A 14,569-nucleotide genomic window follows, 5' to 3' on the forward strand; every position below is an offset into this window, starting at 1 on the left:
CTAGAGTCGATTTAGAACTTTCAGCATCTCGGCAAGTTTTGCGGATGTCCCCTTGATTGTAAGAGTCACATGGTGAAGAGACCAGAAATTGGAAAAATCTGCTTTGCAAAGGCCCAGAGAGCATTTTCCTGTAAGCCTTGTCATAGTTCACTAAATTCTATGGCAGATTTACCAAACCCCCTTGAAAAGAACAGTGCCTGGGATGCTTATTTTAAAAGCAGACTAAAGAAAGCAGATCTGCTGGCGTCAGCCCGGACAGAGGGAAGTGGTGCAGCGATCTGTGTATTTATCAGTCACATCAGCTGTTTTGCTGATGTAGCTGGGAAAACGCTCAGCTAGGGAATGGTCGTGGTACCTGTACCCGTGCTGTCACAGGGTGGCACTGGGGTGAGGAATGAGGAAATACCGAGAAAGGCATCAATGGCTTTAGTGGCCTGTAAGGCATGCTTCTTAGCTCCTGGGCCAGGATGGACGGTCGTCCCTAGCTGCTGTAGGAGCTGTTGCTGGCAACTCTGCTCTTCTGTCATTCTGTGCTCTCAGGCTTTCTTTTTATTTCCCCGGGACCCCGACTCCAGGCCCAGGTCTCAGCCCCGCCAGCTGATGGTTTATTCCTCCTCAGCGAACAAACACTGGAGGTACCACTTGTGCAGACTCACCCAGGGCTCACTCTTGGCTTATCATAAATGTCTGGGCCTCAAAATTTGCACCCAGAACCTTGTTTCTGGTCCCATTTCCCCATCAATTTCTACTTGAGCAAGCACCTCATGTAAGCTTCATTTGGGGTCCACAGTGGCCAAGTGACAGTCTTGGAATTAACCTTCCTAAAAATGATCTCTGCATTTTGATTTTTCTTTTTGCATATATACTTTGCACACACAAACACACAAACACACACCAGCAAGCGGGGTTTTTAAAACAAACAACAATGCCGTGAATAAGGGCATTTTTCCAGAGCCTGGGTAGAGGAAGAAACGTTTGTTTCCTTCTTACGGATTCCACTGGGTTGCGTGTGCACAGAAAGGGGAAAACCCAAGGGTGTTCGTGTCCATGAACAAGGTATACTCTTTATTTATTAGGATGCAGATCCTTACCTGAAGGCCCAGTATTCTTGAGATTTGGGTGAGAATTTCAAGTGTTTCCTGGACCAGGTGTTGCCCCGGCTGTTCCCCATCCACACATCATAACCGCGATCTGCCAGAAGGAAAGCCAGGCTGTTGTTCGGGAGGTTGCATATCCAGTTAGTGGCAGACGCGATTAAGCCATGTTGCAAATACACGACGGGTTTCGGAGCTGAAACACACACGGGCAACAAGACTCTCATGTCCCCATGCCCTCAGGGTCTGTAGGGGAATCCTCTTTCCTGACTTCCTCTAGCAGAACAGAGGGCAAGGGATGGCATTTGGCACCTGGCAAACCTGGCTTCAAATCCTCTGTGAACAACTTACTTGGGCAAGTAATTTGTTGTCTTCTGTCTTGTTTTTCTCTTTGTAAAATTTGGATTATACATCCTGTTTTACGTTGTTCAACCAGTGGGCACTGGTGTCAGGTTGTTCTTGCTCAAAGTTGATTCTGCTACACATTAATCCTTTGTGCCTCAGTTAATTTATCTGTATAATGGGCAGTGATAACAAATGCTATCTCCTAGTGTAGTCGAAAGAATTAAATTAGAATTAAAATACTTAGGGGAGCCTGGATGGCTGAGTCAGTGTCTGCCTTTGGCTCGGGTTATGATGTCAAGGTCCTGGGATGGAGCCCTGTGTTGGGCTCAGCACTTAGTGGGGGGAGGGGTGTCTGCTTCAGGATTCTTTCTCTTCATCTCTGCTCCCCCCTGCAATTATCCTCTCCCCTCTCTCTCTAAAATAAACAAACAAATCTTTAAAAAATACATAAAAGACTCTCCAGCATAATGAATCATTTCTCTCTGATTATTCATATCAATAAGGCTTGCTGTCTCATGGAGCATCTGACTACCAGACTAAATTTTTCTTGAAATAATAACAGAGACATTAAAAAATGCCATTTGTGAATATTGACTGAGATCCAGGCACTAGGCTCAATTGTACACACGCCACGTGGTCTCATTCACATTGTCAGAAAGCTAAACAGCAAAAGGCAAGGTGTTCAGGAACATGTTATGCAAAGTGAAATTGCAAAGTCCTGTTCACAATGTAGAACTGGGAGAGCTTGATGAAGAAGAAAGTGAGAAGTGGTGTTGAGACACAGACAAGAGAGAAAGTGACAATGGTGTTCTTGTCTTTCACAATGGGTTTGTAACTGTGCTGGTGCCCAGGACCCCCTCAGCTCCCCTGGGCTGGACCAGTTCCCGGGGATCGGGTCGCTACACCGGGGTCCCAGAGAGCCTTCTGTCACCCAGACACAAGAAACTAAACTCTATGTTCATTCAGTCTACCTTTGGAGGAAACGGAAAGAAGGAGTGTTATTAATTCTGCCCAGTTATTGCTAAAGAGCAGTCATAAGCCATAGCCTGCCCCGGATCGTCTCACTGTAGAGTCAACCGTCCAGCTCACGCATTTCAGCAGCTCGCTGGTGAACCAAAATAAAAGTTTGGGCAGACAAAGTTCTCAATGACTATTTTCAAAGGTAATGGGGTTATCTAGAATCTAGATTTTTCTCTTCACACGATAAACCATTCTGATACTGGTAAGATTCATTATACAAGACTCCAAAGGATCAAATGAGCTAAGATTTGAGAGAAGAAAGCAAAGAGTTCTTGCCAGAAGAATTCCCCCTTTCTCTACAGAGATCAGTCTGTGTTGTAGGGAGCTAGGACTGGCTCATTAATCCAGTTTAAGTATAGCACTATTTGGGCCCAACTTAGGACACCTGGGTGGCTCTGTCAGTTAAGCGTCTGCCTTCAGCTCAGGGCATGACCCCAAGGTCCTGGGATCGAGCACCCCACTGGGCTCCCAGATAAGCGAGGAGTCTGCTTCTCCCTCTACTCTTCCTCCTGCTAATGAGTTCTCTCCCTCTTTCTCTTTCTCCCTGTCTTTCAAATACATAAATAAAATATAATCTTCTAAAAAATCGGGTCAGATTTACTTAAAACATGAAGTCCCAATGACCTAAGAAGAGAACTAATTACAAATGAAGTAAGTTGCAAAGCTGTCGGGATAGCTGAAGCAAAAGACAGTGATCATGTCCAAGTCTAGACTTGAGGAATACTGAAGCAGAGAGAAATTTTCAGATAAGAGACAGATTGGAGGCAAAATTGGTAGATCTTGGCAACTCACTGAATATAGGAAGTGATGGAGAAGAAAGTGTCAAGTTGACTCCTAGGGGTCTGGTTGTTCAGCCTGACAAGGGTATCTCCAGAACAAGACCAAGTTTTCTTTCATGTTCTTTTGGAAGGAAAATGTGATGGAGTATAAAAAGATTAAATAAACAGTATACAGTTGACCTTTGAACAACATGGTTCCACTTATACGTGGGTTTTTTTTTTTTTTGATAAATCCAGTACAGTCCTATAAATGTATTTTTTATTCCTTATGATTTTCTAAACATTTCCTTTACTCTACCCCACTTCACTGTAAGAATACAGTATGTGATGCCCATAACAGGCAAAGTATGTGTTAATTGACTATTTATGTTATTGTTGAGGCTTGTGGTCAACAGTAGGCTATTAGTAGCTAAGTTTTGGGGTAGTCAAAGGTTACATGTGAGTTTTCAGGTGCTTGGAGTAGGGGTAGTGGTGTCCCTAACTCCCGTGTTGTTTGATCCAACTGTGTATCTAAGTGCTTGAAAAACTCCAGAAGATTCTACGAGTGAAATGGAGCGAGACCGGTGGAGGTGATGAGTTTCTTATTTCAGAACAAAAGCTGCCTGTCTGCTCTGCTTCTCTCAGCACCCCTAGGAATCTCTGCTGTAGGCATTCTTCCTTCCATAACAAAATAAATCCTACTTGTTCTGGGACATCCTCTTCCATGAGGAATCCGGTAAATTCCGAGGACATAACCATCTTTGGTCACGACATCATACTCTTCGCAAGGGTAACCCCAGTAGGAAATAATCTGGCTCTGAAAAGAGAAGAGGAAAACAGACACAACCATGATGTCACCTCTTGGTTCATATACCTACACTGCAGTATAGTACTTTGAATTACACAACCTACTGTTCAGCTAAGTACTGGGATAGAATGTAGCAGGAAAATCAGGATCACTTGAGGAAGATTTTAGAAGAAGGTTGCATGCAAAGGCAGGGGAAGACAAGGTAGGGTGACCATACCTCCTGATATTATTAATGCCACCCAGGTTCACTCTCAAAATGTTTGGGAAAAAAAAATGTATGGTCATGGTCAGCTACTGAGGGAAGCCATAGGGATTGTATAGGACCCCATGGCGGGTAATAAGTGAGCTATGACTAGACAACCTTAAATGGAGGTAGGAGAAAGTAGTCACCAGGCCCAGAATGAGATAGGTAGAAAGGGCCACATGGAGAAGGAGACAGCCCACCTATGGTGACCACATGGAGGAAACAAGGGCAACGAATCATCCAACCTCCCTCTTGTCCTTCTGATCTCCGCTTAAGATTTCAAAGGGCTGAACTGAACTGAAGTCAATGTCAAAGGAGCTTGTGGACCTAGGTCAGCTTCTTGACCAGAGGGAAAAATGCAAAGAAGAGAGAGTGAACCCAAATGAAACCTCCTGCACAGATACACAGGCAGGATGGGAAATGCTGTTTGCTGGTCATCTTCTGCAGAAAGAGTGTGGTGTATATGTTCTGCTTTATTAATCATTACAACGAGCCTTTGAGATGGGGTCATACCCACTTATAACGGAGAGAAGGGAGTGTCAGCAAGCTGCACAATCTATCTGAGATTGTACACTAGGAAGAGAGAAAGACAAAATTAAAGCATAAGGAAGCTCAGCCCCAAAGCACATGGCTTTACCACGGGATTATGCAGGTGCCCATGCAAAGTGCATGAAAGATGTGCATATGCATTTAAAGCAGTGGTTATGAGCCTAGACTCTGGAGACATCCGCATGGCATTGAAAGCTAGCTCTTTCTCTTCTTAGCTGGGCAACTCCGGACAACTTATTTAACTCTTTTGTCCCTCAAATGTAAAATAAAAACAATACTAGTATCTCTTCACAGACTTGTTCTGAGGACTTTACATAAAGTATCTAGAACAGTACCTGGCACCCTGCAAGTGCCCTGGAGATGTTTATCATTCTCATTATCTTTATAGAATAATTAAGAACCCCAATTATTAAGAATAAATAATTAAGAACCCAATAATTAAGAACCCAGACCAGGAAGGAAGAGAATGTGTGTGAATATGAGAGAAAGAGGGAAAATTCCGTATGATGACATGTAGTCACGGACTGTGAGGTCAGCCATGTAGGAGGTTAGGGGTGCCTGCTGCTTACCATGGAGAGAGGAACAACACTAATTAGCCACTGTGACAATTTCATTCTTCTTAAAGTCCTAACACAGCCTTGACATGGGTGAGGACATCACTGGTGCAGAATGTGTGCAAGAGTATAAAGTAACCCACTGGAATGAAGACTATGGTGGAAACTGTTCATTTTCTTCCTTCCTTCTTTTTCTTTCTTCCTTTCCTTTCCACCTTTCTTCCTTTTTCTTTTCTTTCTTCCTTTCCTTCCCTTTATTTTCTTATTTATTTATTTATTTATTGAGAGAGAGAGAGAGAGATCACAAGTAGGCAGAGAGGCAGGCAGAGAGGCAGGGGGGCGGGAAGCAGGCTCCCTGCCGAGCAGGGAGCCCGACGTGGGGCTCGATCCCAGGACCTTGGGATCATAACCTGAGCCGAAGGCAGAGGCTTTAACCCACTGAGCCACCCAGGTGCCCTCCCTTTCTTTTCTATTCTTTTCTTTCTCTCCCTTCCTTCCCCCCTTTCTTTCTTTCCTTCTTTCCTCTCCTTTTTTGACTAACACTGTTCCATTCCACTCTATTCCTTTTCACCTCTGGTATAAATTTCTGTATGTTAAGATACTTTCAGTTATAAACAACAGAAACCATGTCTGGCTTATTAAACTAAGAAAAACACTGAAACAGCTCACAAATTAAAGAAATGACTTTAGAAAGAACTGCAGAGAGAATGCAGAGATACTCTGTGGAGGTCGTCAGTATGACCTCATGGAACTGTTCTTCAGGAAACCACCATCAGATGGTAGCTCAAACCACCAGGAAAGGGAATATCACTGCCTCAACTTGGTTCATATCTTTAAAAGTTTAGATTAGCAACTTCCAGACCTGGTTAGCCCATGCCAGGGAACAGGGGCACGAACATAGATTTAGTCAACGCAGAACTGGTTTTAGACAAGCACACCAATTAGATCTAAAATGATGTTGCATTAATAATTTCTTATCTTAATGTTTGTTCTTCATGAAGGACTTACAATATTCATATTAGCTTCAGGATTTGTGATACTTCCTTTCTTGTGATAACCATATACAGGTCCAAGAAGAAGCATCCAGTATGCTGTTGCTAAAAGCTGCCGCATTTGGGGTCTGCCTAGAAAAGGAAATATTAATATATTTGTCATCAGAGAGAATGCTACAGGTGAACTTTGTGTAATCCTTCTGTAATACGATTGCAGGAGAGGGTAGAAACATGATTCTAGGTTGTGCTTTAGTAAGCAATAAACTTAATATTCAAGACTAATTCCAAGAAAAATCTGAAATTATGAATCTTTAGTAAGAAAAGAGAGAAGGAAGGAAGGAAGGAAAGCATAAACATCAAATAAGTCTCCACTATACAGCTGGACAAAAGAAGGGAATGTAGAATTTGCAGAGAAAGAAATATAGTGGCCAATATATTCATGAAGTGCATTCAATATCTCAATAGTTATCAAATGAACTAATTCCTTTTTTTCTGATCATAGGAGTAAGCTCTGGCACACTTTACAGAGAGAAATTTATTACCATGACTTATACATTTAAAAATATTCATAATTTTCACTCAGCGATTGTTTCCAGCAGTCTATCCAAAGGAAAAATAACATACATAATAGTAAAGAAATACATATTATAAAATCACTCCTGATTATATATCTTAGAGAAATTTACCAACTAAGAGATTGATAAAATAAAAATTATGGGTGAGGAAGAATGGTATTATCCAGCCATTAAGTTCAATATTTATACGTGTTACGCAAAATCTCTATTATATAATATTAAGGGAAAAGCAATGTGAATTGTGCACATATGTTGAGCCCAATGAAAAAAAGCAAATGACAAAGAGAGAAAAAAGACTGTCCCCTGCCAAACCCCTCATGACTGACCCTAAGACCTGACTTTGACTGCCCGCTGCCCGTACCCATCCACATTCGCCCGACATTTCCCTTAAGTTCTTTTTTTACAGCCTATCTCTTAAGCCTGGGGGTGGGGGGTGGGGTGGGAAACCATAATGGGCACAGCACTCTATGATAGAAACCCAAAGTACACCCCTCAAGCAATAACCATTGTCCAGCGGAAGAGCTCCGGTTGCCCAGAGCACCCTGACCGGTGAGAGCTTAAACCCGGACTCCCCTCTGTGCAGATGGACCGTGGAGTGACCCGGTTGCCTCTACCTCCTTATAACGCTAAAATCTCCACTTAAGGGGGGCACAAGCTTATTTACATAACGTGCAATGTATGTGCAGGCAAGGTTCCTCAGGGCGCATGCTCAACCTCGTCCCTGCCTCTAGTAGGTCCGATGACAAGGCTCCTGGGTTTAAATACTCATTTGCATTGCTGCAAATTACGTTTTCTTTGTGCGACAACACACCTGGTGTAGTTTCTCTCTGTGACTCACCAAGCAGCAAGCCCACTCCGTTGCCTAAACACCAAATTTTAATTACTGTTATATCTGGATGGTGAATATTTGGGTGATTATTGTCTCATTTTTCTAGACTTTATAGTATTTTTTAAAAATATCCAGTATTACTTTGTCATAAAAAAGAAGTTACTTTTCAAATAGAAAATTCTCAGAAGGGTGGGGGAGAAAAGTTGATTATATTCCCCATTTGGCTTTGAAACCACTTAAGTTTAAAAGCAACAAGCAAGGAAACGATCGCAGCAATAACACAGGGGGACACTTTGCAGGATGGAGAGTCTTTGATTCAAGACACTGCGGCCCATCACCACTGCCTCCTGCCTCTCCTGTGTGTGCTGGGACCTTGGATCAGGTCATCTCTTCGTGACTAGCAGCAAGATCACGTTTCATGGAATTTTCGGTAATTTAATATAAAAGTCTACAAGCTAACAATCTAATTCCAAAGACGTTGGTCACCTTGCTGCTTCCTCATTCCTGCCCCTCTGGTTTAAAAAAAAAAAAAAAAAAAGGGAAAATCTCTTTATTCAAGAGAAGGAGAAATTACTCATCATTTCTGCACACCATCTCAAAAGGTTTGCTTTTTTCTTTTTCCTGTCTCTCAGTATCTTCCTCTTTCCTTCCCGTCTTCCCTCCTTTTCTTTCCTTCTTTTTCCTTCTCTCTACGTCATTCTTTTTCCCTCCTACCCTCCTTCCCTTCTCTGTAGCAGGAAGAATCACATCAGCATTTGGGTTTTAAAAAGCTTTTAGGGGCACCTGGGTGGCTCAGTTGGTTAAGCCTCTGACTCTTAATTTTGGCTCAGGTCGTGATCTCAGATTGCTGGGATCGAGCCCCACGGCGGGCTCAGCATAAGTCTGCTTGAGGTTTCTCTCTCCCCCTCCTCTCTCTACAATAAATAAGTAAATGAACTTTTAAAAGAAATAATGGGTTTTAAATAGGACTATTCTCTCTGAGGCCAATAAACAGAACTGAAAAGTGGAAACTGCATGAATAAATCAGATTTAGATACCCACAAAGGCTGTAATTAGGCCGAACAGGTGCTGTGGTTAATGAGAAGAGGAAAACAAACTTTGGCTCAAATGACTCACAGTGTGGAGTCTGGAATAATAAAAACACACTATCTGAAATAATCAGGAATTATTCTGAGGATGCTGCAATATATTTATAGCAAGCACTTTCTCTGTTCACTGTTACCAGAATTCAGGCCATGAACAGGTAACACTTGGCAGGTCTACAACATGGATTTGCTGAATAAATGTGAGAATGGTAAGCAAGTAAATGTAAATTACTCGTGTTTTTAGTGGTTGTTGTCATTGCTGGTTTTAACTCTTTCAGCTGAAAATATTACTGAAATGTACATTTCTTATCTATTTAAAAAGTAAGAAAAGAAAATCTAATTTTAACCGAGAGAGCTCAGTTGGTGTACTTTCCTTCCTGATAAATTGTTCTTAATCTTCTGAGTGGATCCTTGGTAGCCAAGATTATTAGAAGAATATGGAAATTAATCAAGTTAGCAAATAAAATCAGTTTCAAAACTGGAAAATAGATTTGACAAAGCTCAACTCCTCTTCCCAACCAAAACTTGTCAGCAAAGTAGAAATAGAAATTCCTCAATTAGTTGAAAGACTCTGATGAAAAATCTTCCAACTGCAATTATAATCAACAGTAAAATACTGAATATTTTCACCTTAAGAATGAGACAAAAGACAGGGTATGTGCTCTGATCATGTCCATTCAGCATGGTACAGCAGGAGTCATTAAATAAAATAGAGTGAAAAGAAGGGAAAAACAAAACCAAAAAGCAGAAAAAGGTGGGAAAGTAGAAGTGAAAAGATATTTGCAAATGACACGAGAGTGCATTTAGAAAATCCTAATCTGCACAAAAATTACTAGATATCATGAGTAAATGCAGAGAAGTATCAGAACACAAGATCAACATAAAAATAAGCAATTATTTATCTTATGCTAACAGAAAAATGCTTATCAAACAAAAATTTTAAAATACGAGTTAAATAGCATAAAAAAACAAAAATTGTAAGTAACAGCTTTAACAAAAGACCAGCAAGATCTTCACACTGAAAACTGCAAAACTTAAAGAAACCTAAATGAGCGGAGAGAGATTACCTACTTTATACATTAAAGACTCCATATTGCTAAGCTGTCAGTTCCCAAGTTGAACTATAAATGAATTAAGTTTCAGGGACAATTTGGCCAGACTACTTAATAAAAAATGACAAGCTGATTTTATAATTTATATAGACATATAAAGACCCTATAGTAGCCTAAGCTATTTTAAAAAAGAATAACAAAGTTGGGGCACTTACATTATACAATTTAAAGATTTAATATGGAATCACTATAGTCAAGACAATGTGGTATTGGCAAAAGGATTGAGGAAGATCCATTAAAAGAATAGAGTACAAAAAAGAAAAAGAACAGAGTACACAGAAATAGACCAAATTATATGTAATCTAATAGCTTTTGACAGATGTTCTAGTGAAGTTCAATAAGAAGAGAAAAGCATTTTCAATAATTATTTCATGGGAGCTTTGATATCCAGTTGGATATCAATTTTGAAAAAATACTTGCTACATTTCTTAAACCAGACATAAAATATACTTGAGATGTATTGCAAATAAAAAAGTGAAAACTAAACTACAAAGCTCTTAGAAGAAGTCAGAAGATAACATCTTTACAAATTTGGGATAGACAACTAATTATAAAAGAAAAATACTATAAATGAGTCTTTCTTAAAATATTATAAACAAGTTTTTCTTTAAATAAACTTCTGGTCATCAACAACACCATTAAGAAAATAAAAAAAGCAGATCACAGACAATATAAAAACTTTTCAATTGATACCTGGTTTATAAAGTACGTATGTGTAGGATTTTTTAAAATTTAAGTAATAATAAGTAACAAATTTAAAATTAGCAAAATACTTGGATAGTCACTTCACGAAAGGATATATGAAGAGCCAATAAACACACAAAAAAGATATTCAATATTGTTAGTCATCAGAAAAATGCCAGTTAAAACCCTCATGAGCTACTACTGCATACGCACTACATTGGTTAACATTAAAAAGACCAGCAATAGGGGCTCCTAGGGGGTTCAGTGGGTTAAGAATCCAGCTCTTGGTTTCAGCTCTGGTCATGATCTCAGAGTCCTGGGATCGGTCCCTACACTGGACTCCCCACGGGGCATGGAGCTTGCTTGGGATTCTCTCTCCTTCTCCTTCTGTCCTCCCCCTTCTGCCCTCAAATAAATAAATCTTTAAAAACAAACAAACAAACAAAACTGATAATAGTAAGTAGTGGAGAGAAGGAGGAGCAATCAGATCGCTCATACATTGCTAAGGGGAGTTTATAATATTAAAACTGTCAAAACTGTCAATTTCTTAAAACCCTATAAGACTGCAATTCCATATTCAGGTATTTGCTCAAAATAAAAGAAAATACAGGTCTATATAAAAACTTGTTTACAAACTTGTTTCTTGAAGCTTCTTCAGAATAGTGAATTACTGAAAATAGCCCAAATGTCCATCAATATTAGAAGGGACACACAATTAGATTACATTTATACAGTGCAACTCACTGACACATATGGCATAGATAAATCTCACAAACATTTGCTGAGTGAAAGAAGCCAAACACAAAAGAATGCTTACTTGATAATTCTTTCTCTATGAAGACCAAGAACAGGTAAAATGAGGGGCTCCTGGCTTGTTCAGTCGGTGGAGCATAAGACTATTGATGCCAGGGCTGTGAGTTCGAGCCCTGCGTTGGGTGTAAAGATGACTTAAAAACAAAATCTAAGGGGAAAACAAGAACAGGTAAAATAAATGTGTTGGAATAGAAAAAATAATAGTGTTTGGTAGTGGCATTGACTGGAAAGGTACAAGAGCTTCTGAGTGATGACAGTGCTCTATATCTTGACCAGGATGATTGTCAAGACTCACCAAACTGCACACTTAAGATTTGTGCATTTTTATTGTACATAATTACAACTCAATTAAAAAAAAACTGGAAACTATGTTGCAAAGCAGGTGTTCTCAATGATTACTAGTTATGGAGTAAATTAGTGCAAGTCAGTTGGTAAACAATATTGCTACATTTACCAGGACTTCTTCATACTATTCATATCTTATGTCCCAGAGGTTCCACTCAATAAATAGATACTAAGAGAATATATCTTTCACTTTGAAGGTGGGGCTGTGGGGGCATCTTTTTTACAGTTATTTTCAGGCTTGTTATTTTAAATAAATGAAACAAAAACAGATGTTCAATTGAAAAGGGCTGCTTAAATAAAATATAATATGTTAGATGGTTAATTAAATATTAAATAATTAAATAGAGAAAAACCATGAAAATGTTCATGAAAACTACATAAAAACATGAAGACACACTTAAGATATTACATTAAGTGAGGAAAAAATTGTCGGGAGGAAGAACTGTACATATCAGTGGTCTTCACTCCAGGGTATGCGATGACTTCCCAAGAAATATGTAGGCATGTAAATAGTTTTATTTTTTTAAGATTTTATTTATTTATTTGACAGACAGAGATCACAAGCAGGCTGAGAGGCAGGCAGAGAGAGAGGAGGAATCAGGCTTCCCGTTGTATGCGGGGCTTGATCCCAGGACCCTGGGATCATGACTGAGCCAAAGGCAGAGGCTTTAACCCACTGAGCCACCCAGGCGCCCCAACATGTAAATAGTTTAAAAAAAAAAAATCAGATTATAGATCTTTGACTCCTGTATGTTCTTTCCTAAAACTGATACGATCTGAGAATTTCTGACTTCAAGCTGGTTTCCCTTTTTGAACTCCACAAAGGGAAGGTCTACCTGTCCCATCTTCTGAATCCTAGGACCACAAATCGTACAGAGGAACACTTGACAATATCAACACTGGCATTGGCAAAAACATTGCTGAAAAAGTAGCAATCTTTTTCCAAGGGCAAGTTACCTCTGCAAATGTGTTGGTTTTTAATTCTTTGCTTTCAAAAAATTGGAAAAAAATCTACTTGACTTGTCAGGAGGTCAATCATTAAAAATAATTTTTGTGGATGTATTACCATCTGATTTGCGACAGAGAGCTTCAGAAAGAATTCGAGGAACTGAATAACACTATATAAACATGGTTTTTCAGCACTTAATCTGTTGAATAAATGGAAAACAATTGATGCTGAATTTTGTTTCATCTGTTAATCAATAATCATCCTCAGTGGGTGTATGGAGTAAAAAGTGAAATTCCATTCGTGTCGTTAAGAGATTCATTCCTAGGGGTGCCTGGGACCAAGGCCCACATCAGACTCTCTGCTCAGCAGGGAGCCTGCTTCCTCCTCTCTCTCTCTTTGCCTGCCTCTCTGCCTACTTGTGATCTCTGTCTGTCAAATAAATAAATAAAATCTTAAAAAAAAAAGAGAGAGATGCATTCCTAATAAAATTTGGTTTTAATGCTTAATAATTATTCATTAAACCTTTAATATATTTATGATCCTTTGATTATATGTTAATGAAAGTTACAATGGCAAGTCATTAAAAAGTTAAAAGAAAATGCAACTTTATGATCAGAAAATAAAAACAATTCTAATTTCAATGCATATCCACTGTTTGAGCTGAAGAGAAGCACCGATTGATCAATAAAATACTTTTTAAGCATACAAATATATTTGGATATACATTTATAGAAATATATAAAGCACCTGAAGAAAAAAAGTGGAATGGGAATACAAATTCAAGGAACAAACAAAAGATATAATTTTTTAATCCATTAAACAAGAGATTTTTTTTCCAAAGGATGATATTAGGTTTCAAATCACATTCTAGGGCACCTGGGTGGCTCAGTTGGTAGAGCAAATACATTCTATTGGATATATTTTTAAAATTGTGTAATAATTTCAATTTAAACTGTCTACAATATACCTTAAGGTGCATCCCTTGCAATCATTTAAAATTATGATAGGGGCACCTGGGTGGCTCAGTGGGTTAAGCCTCTGCTTTCGGCTCAGGTCATGATCTCGAGGTCCTGGGATTGAGCCCCTCATCGGGTTCTCTGCTCAGCAGGGAGCCTGCTTCCCTCTCTCTCCCTGCCAGCCTCTCTGCCTACTTGTGATCTCTGTCTCTCTGTCAAACAAACAAATAAAAAAAAATCTTTAAAAAATAATTAACATTATGATAAAAACAATTCTATGTCAACCTAAAAGTTTGTACATATTTGTGGAATCTTGCACAATTTGGGACGATAGAGGCAAAAACAATTTTTAAGCAAATTACAGATATATTTTTAAATATATACTTTCAAAAGATCTCAAAAAAGTAAACCAAAAAGTATGGTCTTCAAAAAGATTGGAAGGATTATTCCAAAATGATAATGATTATGTTTGGATTCTAGGAATAAACACTTCCCCTCTTTTGCTACTTATTGGTTATACATTTTTCCTTGATGACTTTATTATGTTGAATTACTCTTATAATATAAATATACTTAAGACATTTAGAAATAATTAGGTATAAATTTAAACCCAATGACCTCTGCGAAATGCCCTAGTGATGTGGGAGACAAATGCAGAAGAAAAATGACTAAATTTCCTTACTACTTACAGCCCTTTGTCAAGTCCTTGAAACAGGCAGAGAGGCATTCCTCTAAGGGACTCACCTGCCTGGCCAACAGGCAATCTTAGCCTTGACCCCCAGGATCCTGCAAGTCTACCTTAATATATGAAAATTCCTTCAGAAACTTCCTTTATCTCTACCCCCAGGATACATGTT

At 39.2% G+C, this 14,569-nt stretch overlaps 1 protein-coding gene across 10 annotated transcripts in view; it reads right to left on the reverse strand.

Moving 5' to 3' along the window:
• LIPK (lipase family member K) overlaps positions 1-14,569 on the reverse strand; it is an 87,256-nt gene that overhangs the window by 16,033 nt on the left and 56,654 nt on the right. For 7 of the 10 annotated variants that reach the window (XM_044239470.1, XM_044239469.1, XM_044239468.1 and 4 more), the window contains 4 exons: positions 11,467-11,610; positions 6,381-6,496; positions 3,920-4,034; positions 1,092-1,290 (listed from right to left, as the gene is read on the reverse strand). In XM_044239470.1, the coding sequence (XP_044095405.1) occupies positions 1,092-1,290; positions 3,920-4,034; positions 6,381-6,485 (419 nt within the window). In that variant the 5' untranslated portion in view covers positions 6,486-6,496; positions 11,467-11,610. Of the gene's footprint in view, positions 1-1,091; positions 1,291-3,919; positions 4,035-6,380; positions 6,497-11,466; positions 11,611-13,723; positions 13,800-14,569 lie in introns of those variants that run through there. The other 3 variants (XM_044239475.1, XM_044239476.1, XM_044239471.1) reach the window with 3 other exon arrangements.

The sequence above is a fragment of the Neovison vison genome, chromosome 2 (genome assembly GCF_020171115.1).
Source record: "Neovison vison isolate M4711 chromosome 2, ASM_NN_V1, whole genome shotgun sequence".
Lineage (NCBI taxonomy): Eukaryota > Metazoa > Chordata > Mammalia > Carnivora > Mustelidae > Neogale > Neogale vison.